The sequence below is a fragment of the Lygodium microphyllum genome, chromosome 3 (assembly GCF_053477565.2).
Source record: "Lygodium microphyllum isolate KBCC chromosome 3, Lygodium_microphyllum_v1.1.10, whole genome shotgun sequence".
Classification (NCBI taxonomy): domain Eukaryota; kingdom Viridiplantae; phylum Streptophyta; class Polypodiopsida; order Schizaeales; family Lygodiaceae; genus Lygodium; species Lygodium microphyllum.
The window spans coordinates 80590719-80606615 of record NC_141137.1 but is presented as its reverse complement, the minus strand read 5'-3'; the positions used below and the strand labels follow the sequence as shown (position 1 = coordinate 80606615).

Genomic DNA, 15897 nt, shown 5'->3' with positions numbered 1-15897 from the left:
GAAACCTGATTGTAGGTATTACAAGAAGGAACAAGAGAGAAAGAAGAATGCAGGAGATAAAAAGAAGAAGGAAGATAAGACAGATGCATTTGAGGCAACCAAAGGCAAAGAAAAGGCCAATATGGCCTCTAGTGTGGTCATAGAGGAGCTTTCAGATACAGAGGTTGATGTATTATGTGCAGTTGATTATGATGCCCTTGTATGTCACATGCAAGATATGTAGATTACCAAGGCTGATGTGATTGATGCACTCTTGTCAGTTGATGATTGTGTCACTCAGACTTGGATTGTAGACTTTGGTGCCTCTTTCCATGTAACTCCTTGCTTGGAATGTTTTGCTATGTTAATGCAGGCAGTTATGGAAAGGTGTATCTTGGAAATAACCATGCTTGCAACATTGATGGGATTGGCACTGTACACTTGTCTTTAGACAATGGTCGAGAGCTTGTGTTGAAAGATGTTAGATATGTGTCTGGCATTAAAAAGAGCTTACTATCTGTTGGTCAGCTTGACTTGCATGGCTACACCACACTATTTGGTGGTGGTTTGCGGAAAGTGAAAAAGGGTTTCATGCTGATTGCAAAAGGAACCAAGAAGGGCACTTTGTATTGGTTCCACTGTAAAGCCTTGAATGGCAAGTTTCTTGCAGTTGCTGAAATTTGCAGCCACTTGGAGTTATTGCATAAGAGATTAGGCCATATGAGCCAAAAAGGACTTGATGCTTTTACCTCTCTGAAGAGGGCTGATGGAAAAGACTCTAAACTTGACTTTTGTAATGAGTGTCAGTTTGAAAAGCAAATAAAAAATTCCTTTTTCCTTGGTGTCTCTCGTAAGTCCAATGTCTTGGACTTAGTGCATTCTGATATATGTAGTATGCCCGTGAAATCGTTGGGTGGTGCTGCATATTTTATCTTCTTTATTGATGACTGTTCCAAGAAGATTTGGGTATACTTGCTGAAAAAGAAAAGTGAAGTCAAGAAGATTTGGATATACTTGCTGAAAAAGAAAAGTGAAGTGTTTGCTGTTTTTAAAACTTTTCATGCATTTGTGACCACTCAGATAGGTAGAAAGCTGAAATGCTTGAGAACTGATAATGGAGGTGAGTTCACATCGACTGAATTCAAGTCCTTTTGTGACTTGCATGGTATTAAGATGGAGCTTACAGCCCTTTACAACCCTTCTTCAAATGGGGTGGCTGAAAGATATAACAAGACTTTGTGTGAAAGAGTGCTGTGCATGCTGTCCACTACTAATGTCGCTCATAAATTTTGGGGAGAGGCACTCTAAACCGCGGTTCACATTTGCAACCACTCTCCAAATAGGTCCTTAAATAATGGCATGCCTGAGGGGGTTTGGTCTGGCAAATTGGCCTCATATGACCATTTACACATATTTGGCTGTGATGCTTTTGTTCATGTTAGGGATGAGTTGAGGAACAAACTTGACCCAAAATCCACCAAAGGCATTTTCATGGGCTATGGTGATGAGGGTGAATTTGGCTACAAAGTGTAGTTACCTCAGTCCAAGAAAATTATTTGCAGCCATAATGTTGTGTTTGATGAGGCAAAATTGTTGAAAGGCACTTTAGCCTCTAATGAAGATTTGAAATTGGTGAAGTTTCAGAGTTTGTAGCCACCTATTATTTCAGAAAATGAGCCTCATGGTGCTGTACCACAGGCTGAAACTGATGATTAGCCGGTTATTTTTGAGCCAGATGATGATGTACAGCAAATAGGAGCATAAGGAGATCATGGACAGCAAGATAGACTTGCTGATTATGAAAATCCCAGTGATGGTAATGGAAATGAAGGTGCTATACAACATGAACAGGATACTGAAAATGGCTTATAGCAGCCAATAAATGTTGAAAATAATATGCCTCCAGATGCAGATCCAATTCTTGAAAATGTTGATCATTGGGTCCGTAGGTCTACACGCGTAAGAAGGCAACCACATAGGTTTGACCTCTCCTTGCATTATGTGATGCTTATAGATGAGGGTGAGCCTCTTACATACAAAGAGGCCAAGTCATGTGAATTCAGCAGTAAGTGGGAGCTAGCTATGTAGGAAGAGATTAAATCTCTATATGTAAATGATACTTGGGATCTTGTGTCATTGCCCAAAGGAAGGAAGCCACTTCCAAACAAATGGGTGTACAAAGTAAAGACAGTTGATGGGAAACTCAAGTACAAGGCAAGACTGGTTGCCAAAGGATATGCGCAAAAGGAAGGGATTAACTTTCAAGAGGTCTTCTCACCTGTTGTGAAGATGACCACCCTACATGTGCTTTTTGCTCTCGCTGCTGTCTTGGACTTAGAGCTGTATCAAATGGATGTAAAAACAGCTTTCTTGCATGGTGACATTGATGAGGAAATCTACATGAAACAGCCCGAGGGCTTTGTAGTTCCTGGAAAAGAGCAGATGGTGTGTAAACTAAAACGCAGCCTGTATGGGCTGAAGCAAGCACCACAACAGTGGTACAAAAAGTTTGACACCTTTATGCTATCTCACGAGTTTACACGCAGCCATCCAGATCATTTCTTGTACATGAAAAAGGATACAGATGGCACCCCCATCATACTTGTTTTGTATGTGGATGATATGTTGCTAGTTGGGAAAAGAAAGACTATCTTGGATTCTCTCAAAAGCTAGCTGAAATCAACCTTCTCCATGAAAGATTTGGGGAATGTAGAACATATTTTGGGCATGAGGATTCATAGAGATAGAATGCAGAAATCACTGTTTTTATGTCAAGAAAAGTACATTGAAAAGGTACTGGACAGATTTAACATGGCTGAAGCTAAGCCTTTTGGGGCACCCTTACCTCATCTTAAGCTTAGCAAAGCCAATAGCCCAAAAGATGACGTGGAAGCAAATGCTATGAAAGGAATCCCTTATGCATCAGCTTGTGGCTATCTTATGTATGCTATGGTTGCTACTCGTCCAGACATTGCTCATGCAGTGGGAGTTGTTAGCGGGTTTATGTCAAATCCTGGCAAAACACATTGGGAGGTTGTCAAGTGAATTCTTCTATAGCTAAAGGGTACACAAAGAAAGTGTATTTGCTATGGGAAGGGTGCACTTAGTTTGCAGGGTTATTGTGATGCAAACATGGCAGGTGACTTGGACACTCGTAGGTCCACCAGCGGGTATATCTTCACAGTTGCTGGTGGGGCTGTTTCTTGGTGTTCTAGGTTGTAGAACATCGTTGTACTGAGTACCACTGAAGCTGAATACATATAAGCTACCGAAGGTTCTAAGGAAGCTATATGGTTGACCAGACTTGCAGAAGATCTTGGCATGTCTATGGATATTGCAGTTTTGGGATGTGATAGCTAGAGTGCTGTGTATCTGGCTAAGAATGCACTTTATATAGATGTGCGATATCACTTTATCAGACAGATTTTGAAAGATGGTCAACTCACATTAACCAAGATCAAAACACAAGACGACCCTATAGATGTTTTCACTAAAAGTCTCAGCAAAGCTCAACACAGGCATTGCATACGACTAGTGGGAGTTGGTTAGTTAGAGGTTCACATCAGACCTTTAAGTGGGAGGTTGTTGGGATAAAGGCCCGGTTTAACCCCCCGTGTATAGTACACGCACATTGTACATGTGAATGCACCCTTCCGTGCCCTAAGTATAAATACATTTTACTCTTTGTGTACCAACACATTGTTGGTACACTCTTATCGAATCGTACTTGACTCTGCTCTCTCTCTCTCTCTCTCTCCAGCCGACGCACTCATGCTCACTCCTCGAATACCGTGCAAGGAATTGTGATCTTGTTCCCAAGATCTACAAGTTGAGAACTGGTTTATGTGTAATAGAGGAGCTTGCTCCTTGACAATAATATAACTCCACAAGGGGGGGGGGGGGGGGGGGTGTGAGAGTGCGCAACGGAAGAAGAACACGAACACAGAGGAGAGGAGCGAGAAAGCAGAGAATGAAGGAAGAAAGTCTGCACTGACTAAGATGAATGCTGAATACACTGAAATGGACAGAACAGTCCCTGCACGCAGCCCGGAGCGTCAGTGAGGGAACCAGGACAGACTGGAAGCAGTGGCAGCACCAATGCCGGAGATGGAGGCGACGGGAGCAGTGCTGTACCTGCAGAGCATAATGCTGGACTGACTGGGGGGGACTGATATAAATAGCCCCCAGGCCAGCAAACTGGCCGACCAGCCAAACTGGCCGACCTGGCCAGATTTGGCCAACCAGCCAGATCTGGCCGACTTTGGCCAGATCTGGCCGACTGCCCAGAAAATGGGCAGTCTGGACAAAAAACAGCCCAGTTTGGGCTGTAACACACCCAGGGCTGCTGGCTAACTAGGGCAGCCACCAAAATGAACTGACAGAGCTCCTCTGTCTCCTGTCAGACTCTGACAGGAGCTCACAACCAGGAGATGACAGACTGAGACTGATAAAGAGCAGGCTAACACCCCCTCTCAACTCCTGGGAGAGTCTGAAGACCCAAGAACCGCATGTGATGAAGCAAAGAAGCCTGAGGCAACGGCTTCGTAAAGAGATCAGCTGCATTGGCCGCTGTAGGACAATAGACCACCACCAGCTCCGAATCCACGATCCGCTCTCGAACATAGTGATATTGAACCTCAATGTGCTTCGTGCGAGCATGAAACACCGGGTTCTTGGCCAGAGCAAGAGCACTCTGGTTATCCACGCGCAGCTCCGTAGGTCCAGTCTGGGAAAAGCCAATCTCCGCGAGTAAGCGACGGAGCCAAACTGCCTCCATAGCGGTCGAACATAGGGCCCGATACTCAGCCTCTGTAGAAGAAAGTGCCACAGTAGGCTGCTTCTTGCTGCTCCAAGAGACAGCACCAGATCCAAGGGTGAAAGCATAACCTGTAGTGGATCGTCTCGAATCCACATCACCTGCCCAATCAGAATCACTCCATCTAGAAAGGGTAATCCCATCTCCATACATGATCCCGAAGGATCGAGTCCCCTGCAAATAGCGAAGAACCCGCAAGGCCGCCTGCGAGTGATCGTGGGTAGGAGTCTGCATAAAAGAAGACAATAAAGCCACCACAAAAGAGATATCCGGCCGAGTATGAAGCAACCAGATAAGAGAGCCGACAAGGCACCTGTAACGGGTGGGATCGGGAAGAGGAACTCCAGCTGTCAAAAGCTTGGACTCGGGGTCCATGGGGCATGAGATAGGCCGACACTCAGCCATATCAAACTCCGAAAGAAGCTCGGAGATATACTTGTGCTGCGAGATAAAAATGCCCTGTGCCATCTGATAGATCTCCAGACCTAGAAAGAAGTGAAGGATCCCTAGATCCGTCATGTCAAACTCCTGCTGAAGAATGGACCGTGTATGCTCCACCTGCTGAGTGCCGCTCCTTGTAATGATAAGATCATCCACATACAAGATAAGGAACACCGAAAGAGAATCCACAACCCGTAAGTAGAGGTTGGGATCATAAGTGGAGCGCGCAAAGCCACTCTGTAGAAAGAAGCGGTCAATCCGCTGGTACCAAGCACGAGGAGCCTGCTTTAGGCCATAAAGAGCCTTCCGCAGCCTGTAGACATAATCCTCCTTCCCCTGCACAAGAAAACCAGGAGGCTGTGAAACATAAATCTCCTCCTCAAGAACGCCATTCAGAAAAGCAGACTTGACGTCCATTTGGTAGACAGGCCAACGGTGGTGAGCAGCAAGAGCCAAAAGAACTCGGATGGTAGACATCCTAGCTGTAGGAGCAAAAGTCTCAAAGTAGTCCAACCTTGCACGCTGTGCAAAACCCTTGGCAACAAGCCTAGCCTTATGCTTGTCCAAGGAGCCATCTGCAAGATACTTGGTCTTAAAGACCCATTTCACACCAATCACCTTCCGTTTCGCGGGACGCGGAACAAGCTTCCACGTATGGTTTCGCTCGATGGAATCGAGCTCGGCCTGCATAGCCTGTCTCCAAATATCCTGTGCAAGAGCCTCCTCCACAGTGGAAGGCTCGGAATCCTGAAGAATCTGTGACATAAGAGCATAGTTCACACATAGTGAACTGTCCCGTTGGGCCTGTAAACGGGCTGATCGACGTGGACCTGAAGAAGAAGCAAGAAAGTGAGTAACACCTGAATCCTGCATGAGCCGGCGATACCATAAAGGAATCCTGAGAGACTCCTGCGGCTGTGAGGGAGACTGGGGGGTCTCCAGAACCTGTAAAGCACCCAAATCGGAGAGGGACTCCCCCTCACTGAGTGAAGGTAGATCCTCCGTATCTGAAGAAGGCTGTATATCCCGTGAAGATCCTGAAGTGGCGGTAGAAGAGCTCGTAGTAGATGAAGGCACATCCACCAAAGGGGAAAGGGAAGCCGAAGGAGGAGGAATAGGGGGGGTGCTAAGGGGCATCCTGGAAGGAAGGGAAGGGAGAGAAGGTGGGGGGGGGGGGGGGTCCGTCGATGATGAAGAAACATCTGTAATAGAACCATCAATCGGATCCTCAGAGGCCGAAGCCTCATTAAAGATCACATCCCTGCTCACCTCAATCGTCCGCGTCGTCGGATCATAGAGCCGATATCCCTTCGTGGCCGTACTATAACCAACGAAGATAAGCTTTCGCGACTTAGAGTCGAATTTCGTTTTCCTCTTCTTCTTGTCCACATGGACAAAAGCATCGCACCCAAAGATGCGAAAATGGGACACGGAAGGCTTCTGCCCAAAGAAAGCCTCATACGGAGTCATGTCCAGTAACGCCGAAGTCGGAGAGCGGTTGCGAATATGCACCGCTGTAGCCACCGCCTCACCCCAAAGGAAATGAGGAAGACTCCTATGCTCCAGCATAGATCGGGCCATCTCAATCGTGGTCCGATTCGCACGCTCCACCACACCATTCTCTGATGGTGTGTTCGGATGGGAATACTCCACCCGAATACCATGATCCCTGTAAAACTGAGAGAAAAGGTGAGAAGTGAACTCGCCACCGTGATTAGCTCGAACACCACGAATCTTGGAAGTTGTTTGGGTCTCCACAAACACCTGCCACTCACAGAAACGGGAGTACGCCTCGCTCTTGTACTCTAAGAAATAAGGCCACACATAACGACTAAAGTCGTCCACAATCAGCATCAAATACTTGGCCTTCCCAAGGGAGGCCGTGCCCATAGGTCCGTAAAGGTCAGTATGAACCAACTCAAGCGTAGAAATAGCCCGCCTAGAAGCAACTTGCGGGTGAGGCTGCCGGTGCTGCTTGCCCCTCAAGCAGCTAGGGCACAAAGTGTGAAGAGGAGGGAAATCAGGAAGTCCCTCCACCATCTTCCTCCGAGAAGCCCGACGAAGAGAATCGAGGTTCAAATGACCATACCGAGCATGCCAAAGCAGCCCAAGCTCATGGGAAGTCCGCGCAGCCAAGGCTGTGAGCGTATAAAGCCCACCCTCTTGTGTACCTGTCCAAAGAGCATCACCTGTAGAAGCATCCTCCACTGTGACTGCATCCTGAGTAAAAATGACTCGGGTACCTAACTGAGTAAGGCCATGTACAGATAATAGGTTAAAACCCAAATCAGGGACATAGAGAACTTTGGCGGAGGAAGACCGCCTGTCAGAAAACATAGGTAAAGTCCCCATGCCTCGAACAGGAACTGTAGAATTGTCACCAATGGTGACTGTACCCCCTCTGGAATGAAGATCCTGAAGCCAATCCTGTCGGAAGGTCATATGTGAAGATGCTCCATTGTCGACAAGCCAAGGCTTCTCCTGTGTGGTAGAAGCTAGGGCAGTGTCTCCCTCAACAAAGACATGCACAAACGCAGATTCTGTTGTGGCTGGGGCCGCCTTCGAGTCCTTCTCCTTAGGCTTCAAATGGGGATACTTCTGCCAACACTTCTTCTCGGGATGAGTGCCCTTCCCACAATGGGGACACTTGGGCTGCTTCTCCTTCGCATCCTTCTTGTCCTCCTCCTTCTTGTCCTTGGCCTTCTCCTTCTTTGTTTCTTCTTCTTGCCGCCACCTGTGCCGGTCGTAAATGCCTTGGTGGAGCCACTGGCTCCCACCTCTTTGAGTCGCTCGTCATGCTCCACGACAAGCAGGGAAAGCTCCTCCCATAGGAGTGTCTCACGGGTCCTCGAGGTGATGAGGCTGGTGTAGAAGACATCATAACGGGGTGATGGCAGCTGAGTCAACAGAATCATCGCCATATCCTCAGACGATATCAGACGACCAAGAGAGGCTAGCTCGCCTCGCATATCCTCCATCTTCGTGATGTGCTCCTTCATGGAAGAAGAACCATCAAGACTGAGCATCCCTAACTTCTTCTCCAGGGAAATCTTGTGAGCAAATGTCTTGTGCTGATACAAAGACGCAAGCTTTGTCCACACTTCCGCCGCGGTCTGTAACCTGTGAACATGTACAAGAACAGAATCATGGAGACTCATAAAAAGAAAGGAACGGGCTCGAGAGTTGAGCCTATCCCATAAGGCTGCACGGTCCATAGAGGTGCCATCGGACGAATCCACAGGGGGTCGGTCGATGGGCGAAGAAACAAGCTCCCAAAGGTCAAAGGTATCAAGGATGCAAGCCACCTTGCATGACCATAGGGAGTAGTTGGAACCATCCAACTTATCTTCCTTCGGAAAGGAAGGGAGAATCGGCACTTGTATAGAGGGAATCAAGGAAGGCAGCCGCACATCGGAAGCAGTCTTCACTGAAGAAACCTTCGCAGTAGATGGAACCCTCTGAGATGCATGGACTGAAGAAGGACGAGTGCGAGGAGGTTCTTCCCGATGTCGAACTTCACGATAATCCCGCCTCCGCTCAGAGGAATGATGAGAGAGAAGCTCATCCTCTGAGTCTTCAAAACCTGAAAACTGGTAAGACATCTTTCAATCTGCAAAATACCAAAGAAAGTTGTGCCGCTGTCGAAATAGGACCAGCAATGTGGTCACCAACCACCAAGATGCAGGCAGAGAGTGCCTACAAACACCTGGATCTGCAAAACGCAAAAGATAACTGATGTCGAGCACCAGAGAAGAGACCACCAGCACCAGGAAACAGCCCGGACAGAGGTCTCCAGCAGGAAAAGGGCCGCCTGAAGTGGAAGCGACCTACAAAACAGCAAAACGCAGCATGTAGGGAGGTCACCCAGCAGCAGGAGAGGCAGCTTGGTGGAAAACGCAGGGTTGCTGCGTCGCTGGATGACGTGGCAGCGTCTGCAGTCAGCGTGGGCAGCAAAACGCAGGCTGAACAGCCTTCTGTAGCAGTCGCCTGGCTATGGTTGATCTGTTGGCAGCAGCAGCAGGGTATCTCACTCCTGAGGGTATGTCCTCCGTGCTCTCAATCAGGCGATGATACCATGTGAGAGTGCGCAACGGAAGAAGAACACGAACACAGAGGAGAGGAGAGAGAAAGCAGAGAATGAAGGAAGAAAGTCTGCACTGACTGAGATGAATGCTGAATACACTGAAATGGACAGAACAGTCCCTGCACGCAGCCCGGAGCGTCAGTGAGGGAACCAGGACAGACTGGAAGCAGTGGCAGCACCAATGTCGGAGACGGAGGCGACGGGAGCAGTGCTGTACCTGCGGAGCATAATGCTGGACTGATTGGGGGGGCTGATATAAATAGCCCCCAGGCCAGCAAACTGGCCGACCAGCCAAACTGGCCGACCTGGCCAGATTTGGCCGACCAGCCAGATCTGGCCGACTGCCCAGAAAATGGGCAGTCTGGACAAAAAACAGCCCAGTTTGGGCTGTAACACACCCAGGGCTGCTGGCTAACTAGGGCAGCCACCAAAATGAACTGACAGAGCTCCTCTGTCTCCTGTCAGACTCTGACAGGAGCTCACAACCAGGAGATGACAGACTGAGACTGATAAAGAGCAGGCTAACAGGGGGGACTGGCCCATCTTCCAGTCCCTAGTGTGTTGTCAATCTCTCTATCTCTCTCTTTCTCTCTACATCTTTCTTTTCTCTCATCTGTTCTCTCTTTGCGCCAGCATAATATTCACCATATATCTTTTAAGTATATAAGAAGGTCGAGCGCATATCTCGAATCTTATAACACTTGCCACATCATAACTTACTTGGCTTTTGCTCATCTCCACAAGCATCAAATGGCATGTGCCCATTAATTAAGTGGCTTTAGCCCATGTTCACACTTGTACCTCACATGTGTGTACAATTGTACCCCTCTGAACCCTGTATGCATGTATTCTTTAATACACGGGCAGTCACAGCTCCTGTGAATGTCTCCCCATAATTGTCACATCAATTTATGTGACAGTCACTCCATGATTCCTTCAAGCTGCAAGACATTGACCATAGGCAGTTTATTGCATTTCTGCTCTAACGCCAAAGTATTGTCCCTTTTCCTTGTAAAGAATGACTGCTTGTATGTGCCGATTTCTTGATTGTCACATCTTTGCTTTAGTTATTTCTTGTTGATTGTAATGCTTTCTTGTGTGCAGAGATATATCCAGTTCCTTGCTTGTTCAGTAAAATCTCTCTCTCTCTCGAGGCCAGCTATTCGGTGTGTTTGTGCACTCTTGGAGGCTCTTCCACATTTCAATTATCGAGACAATTTGTTGTCACTTGTGATCCCTCAACTGGACTCTCCAGACATGCAGTGCAGGTTTGTCAATTCTGATGCTTGTTTCTATTATCTAGATGATATGCTTTTCTCTAATTTTTTGTTATTACTTGATTGATATTAATTGGTCTCATTGTTGCCTCTGTGTTGCTCATGTTTTTGGGCATGTTGTATTTAGTATTTTTGGACCACTGTATATACACAGCAAGTAAAATGCACATAGGTTCTCTTGACAACATATAGCAAATTTGCCTCACAAAGGGTTCTTTACTTTTTACTTGCTATGAGGTTCTTGGAAAGATGTGTAGAGAATGATGAGGGGGCTCTTTTTTACATTAATTTAGCTAGAGTGGAACCTGTACATGTTTCCTTTCACCTGATTTTCAAAAGTAGTGATTTAGGGGTGATGTATGTGTAGGATCAAAATCTTTGCACTTGCATCACACTTTATGAAAATTCTTTGCTGTTTCCTTGATATATGCTCTCATCGCATAGGTATTGGCTAACATCATATATGCTATGGAACCTGGTTAGGTTTAGGTTGACCACAGCTACACCATCATTACAGGGTCTATGTTGTTGATGTGTGGACATATGGTTTCAGATGTTTACACATGTAGGTGGCATAAAAGATCCTTGCCTGCATGCATCATAACATTGGGGATGCAATATGCAAGTGATTAAGGATGCATTTCGGTGTTATTATCTGTAGAGACATCATGCAGACTCTTACCTGCATATGAAAGAGTTCTTGAACAATTGGACTGTGGCAGTCACACTGATGCACATATAAATCATAATTATTCCTAGAGTACATACCATGATATTCAGAAGCTTTGGCAGCTCCTAGACCTTTTAGTCATTGGAAACAAGGAGTATCAGACAATTGATGCAGGTTTACGTCCTGGCAAATTGTCTTTCTGGCCAGTGGATCTAACCTTGGTCCCCGATCAGAGTAATTCAAGTTTGGTTAAGATAGATTCTGCTGGCTGATGATAGATGAAGGATTTTGAGCGTCCACCTAGTATTGGTAGCAGTAGATCAATGATCTAGAAAATAAAGGGACTATGAAAACTGCTAGTCAGCTAGATTTCTTCGTTCTTCCAGTTCACTTCCTCTTTATGAAGGTCTTCTGCATTCCTACTTATCTTGAACAATAAAAGACCTCACTTTTCAATTTCCAGCCGTAAACCCTGTGAATCTCTTAGACACCTTGCATGGATTGTTTTACATATCTAACAAAGCAATTACTGATTTAGGTTATGTTGAGGTCATGTTGTGGAATGGACAAAGGAGGCTCCTGACATACTTAGTAGTACATTCTGTGATGTGATAACGTTCTTCAGCACAATCATCCTAATTTTGAGTGAATGGAACTCCACATAAATTTTAAGATGGACCACTGTAGTAATCCTTCATCCTTACATACAAGTAACATAAGCTGGGAATGTTTACTTGTGCTTCTTTGCATACCACAAGGTCTACTTTGTAGTTCTCATATTCAAAATGTTATCGACTTAGACATTTCATAGGTTCAATGGGCCATCTTGCAGAAAATGGAGCTCTGATGCAATACGGTTTCTGTTTCAAAATGAAGGGAAACATGGAGGTGTTGCTACTACAGAAGCTGCTGAGTTAATTGCTGAATCAGTGAAAGCCAACAATTGCATAATGTGGCCTGATGCCATTCAGGTATATGTTTTCCTGGCTTTTGTTTTTTGTCTGCACAATACTTTTTACCTAAAAGCTGAATTTGCCTTACATTTATGAGATGCTCTATCACTTTGGTAGGTCTTTATGTCATTGTCTTTTAATGAAGACCTGAACAGACCTGGTTCAGAACATGAGAATGAAAAGTATTCAAAGAAGGCTCAAAAGAAAAAGTTCAATCATAAGGAAAAGGAGAAAACACTGAAAAAGCATGAGCTGGCTGCACAGTTGAGGGATGAGGTTAGTGACTTTGTCGAAAAGGCTAATTTTTCTATGCTTTGAGAACCTTATGTGTAAGAAATGATGCTAAGAGCTAGCTAATGTTGAGGAAGACAATGAATCGTATGCTGTCTGAAGTTTTGTCGCCTCATGAAGGTTACTGCAGATTTCAAAGAGTCATCCACCTTGCCAGATGCTTCAGAGCACCGGAGGCTACAAACTCAAACATTGTCAGCTGTATTTGAAACCTACTTCCGGATTCTGAAGTCAAGCTTGCAGTCAAGCCTCAGGTATTTTTATTACTGAAGAAACTTGAAACTCATTATTATGACAACATTGCCTCTTTTGCTCATTTGTAAAAGTCTCTCTTAAGTCTCTTCTAATACTGTGACAATATGGTGTTACATTTTTTTAGGCTCCAAGATGTAAGGGTGGAAGGATTTAAATTGAAACTTAGTGAGTGTGGGCCTCGACCACTTCTAAGGCCATGCCTTGATGGCTTAGCAAAGTTCTCTCATCTTGTCAGTGTCGAATTCATGGCAGATCTGCTAGCAATTCTGAAGAGATTGGCTGCTGAACCTTCTACACAACTAGCAGGGGATGTTCAAGATGGAATCCCTCTCAGCTTTTCAGACAGACTTCACTGTTGTGTTGTTGCATTCAGAATTGTGCGAAACAACCTCGATGCATTGAACATTGACCTTCGAGAGTTCTACAGTTCAATCTACAACCTTTTACTCTGCCACAGTCTGGTCAGGTTAGTAACTAAATTGCTAGTATTTCATAAAAACCCACACACCACACCACAACCAAACCCTGCCCCTCCCCCTCCCCTCCACCCAAAAACCCAAAACCCAGCCGCCACTCCCCCGCCCCCCACCCCCTTTCTCCCTTGTCACTAATTGCTTACATACTGGGTTGTTTTTGTGGGCTGTGATCATAGAGATAAGCAAGATGGGGTGATATTAGCAGAAGCATTACAAGTCATGCTCTGGGAAAATCGCCAACATGATATGCAAAGGGTTGCTGCTTTTGTGAAGAGATTAGCATCTGTATCATTACATTTTGGGTCAGCTGAAGCAATGGCAGGTTTGTTTTGGCAAATTGGTTGTCAATAGAAAGGGTGTGCAAGCTGGTCTACTCTCTGTGGCATGATGTTTCAGGAACTGATTCTATTCCTGGATAGATATGTGCATAATGCATCAAGACAATATTATTTTTTGCTGGGGTCTTGAAGAAAAATTGCACTTCTTTTTTTCAATTTATAATATTAACTTGATTAGCATGCAGCTTCTAATACTTCTGGAGTACATGTATGCAGTACTCGTAACAGTACGGCACTTGTTGCAGCGATACAAGAAATGTTGCAGCCTTTTAGAAACTGATAGTGGAGGAGGTGCTGTAGGTGGTAACATAGCTGTAAGTGCCGTTTTCTAATTGGTAAAGAACTTTATTTGTTGTTCTCTCTATGATTCTGTATGTATTGATTCTTGTCATACACGTGTCATAAACATGTTAGGTGTATTTTACAGGTGTTTCAAAGTGATGGAACTGACCCAGATCTAAGTGGCGCGCTCTCAACTGTTTTGTGGGAGATTTCTCTCTTAGCAAAACACTATCATCCTGCTGTTGCCAAGCTTGCAACTCAAGTGTCTACCTTTGCCTCCTCATCGAGTGAGGTCCTCATAGCTATGACGAAACCAAGGGATGCACTTGTTCTCTATTCAACAAGTGAAGGTGGTTTTCAACCCTCTGTGCAACCTCCCAAAAAGACAGCAAAGAGAAGGTCATACATAAGCCAGCAGGCCTCCCATTTCCAGTCAAATGCAAGGTATATACTTGGTGAAGATCACCCTGATCAAAGCGTCACAGAGGATACCGCTTGTCAAGTCTTTTCTAGGCATTTTAAGGTTCTCCGGGATATAAAAGAGAATGAAGCCCTAAGGTTGGAGCTAAACAGGGTTCAGAAGTCCATCAATCTGTTCAAGAAATTCAAGTCAAACAAGCGGCTGCAAATGGCTTGAGAATGATACTGGCTGTTTATTCCTTGCTAAATGCTGGTATGCCAGGCTTGAAATTCCAGACTGCTAGCAGGCTGGCTATCAGTCTGCTTGCTTCAAATTTTACTGATTGTAGAGTCCTTCCAATCCTGTAATATGCATTCAACAAGAGAATAACTAAGCTTCAAAATTTCAAAACTCAGCAGGGATAGCCTTCCAGAGAAGACCTGTCCAGCTCCAGCTCCAAAAAATCAGCTCAGAACATTAGTGTTTTGCTACTTTCTCTTATGTCATGCAAACCGTTCATCCTCATGCAAATGGGTTAGAAGAGCTAACCCCTTCTCACTTGTACTACACGAACAATTCCCTGCTAACCGCTGGAGTTCTATTTATAAAACAATTGCATTAAAAAGGGACTTACAGTTGATCAGGTCGTATTACTTATTCTTTCAAATCAAACAAGCCTCAAACTTGTTCTTCGGTTCATGTTTTAGGGTTGCTTTGTTACTTTCAAGCCAATGCCTTGATCTACTGTGGCAGTTGCTCTAGGTTTGAGGGTGGTGGGTTCTATGTTGGAAGCACGGGAGACGAGAGATGTGCCCTTCTATTTATGATGGCCAATAGATAAAGAAAAAGATCCTGTGCTGGAGAAGCGTTTCTAATCCCCAAGAAGACTAGGATTCTCCATCCTAATTTAAGCATCAATCCACTCTTACTCTTAAATCCTTTCTTTTGGGAGATTCAGAGCATAGATCGGAACTGCATTCACTTTCTCGCTCTCAACCCTTGAATAGCCAAATGGAGTCCTCATATCTTAGAAGGCAAGAATTAGACATAAGGAGTCTTTGGTTACAAGTAGAGTGCCACCTTGCTCCTTTCTTAATCTTTGACAAAACAATATACCCTTTGAACCAACCAACATCCACTTCTCCCTTGTCTATTTTGATCTCATGCAAGGCCAAGACAAAAGGCTTTCTTTATTTCAATGTGCTTTTTGCATTCATGTTTCTTTTTTCCAAATCACTTGTGTATGGTGTTATTGCGGTAGCCTCTATAACCTTAAAAGTGTTTTTAAAAAACTAAAAAAGATTTGAACTCTTAATTATCAGCATGTGCTCTCCTTATTAAGATATTGGTTAGGTGGAAGGATGCCCTTGGTGAGGTTTCCTTCCACAATGCCATCCACAATAATCTCTTTAAAAATGCCTTAACGATAGTTTCCCAAACAAAGCTACTTGAGTTAAAAACAATGGATATCCTTAACAATGGTTGCTACAAACAATGGCCTTTCACAACGATTTTCTAAAAAATACTTGAGTGGGTGTGTTCGTCATTTGGTAGGAGAAAATGTGAAGCCAAGAATGGAGCACCAACTTGCAAGTATTTTCTCCATACTTGGTTGGTGCTCCATACTCGCGAGTA

At 45.0% G+C, this 15897-nt stretch overlaps 1 protein-coding gene across 1 annotated transcript in view; it reads left to right on the top strand.

The window, feature by feature from the left end:
* LOC148038551 (binding protein) overlaps positions 1-14975 on the top strand; it is a 67920-nt gene extending 52945 nt beyond the window's left edge. The window contains exons 7-14 of the mRNA XM_087673445.1: positions 10425-10588; positions 12100-12238; positions 12338-12496; positions 12632-12765; positions 12891-13232; positions 13419-13564; positions 13797-13894; positions 14008-14975. Coding sequence (XP_087529571.1) covers positions 10425-10588; positions 12100-12238; positions 12338-12496; positions 12632-12765; positions 12891-13232; positions 13419-13564; positions 13797-13894; positions 14008-14499 — 1674 coding nt within the window. The 3' untranslated portion in view covers positions 14500-14975. The remainder of the gene's footprint in view (positions 1-10424; positions 10589-12099; positions 12239-12337; positions 12497-12631; positions 12766-12890; positions 13233-13418; positions 13565-13796; positions 13895-14007) is intronic.
* The last annotated feature ends 922 nt before the right edge of the window (positions 14976-15897 follow it).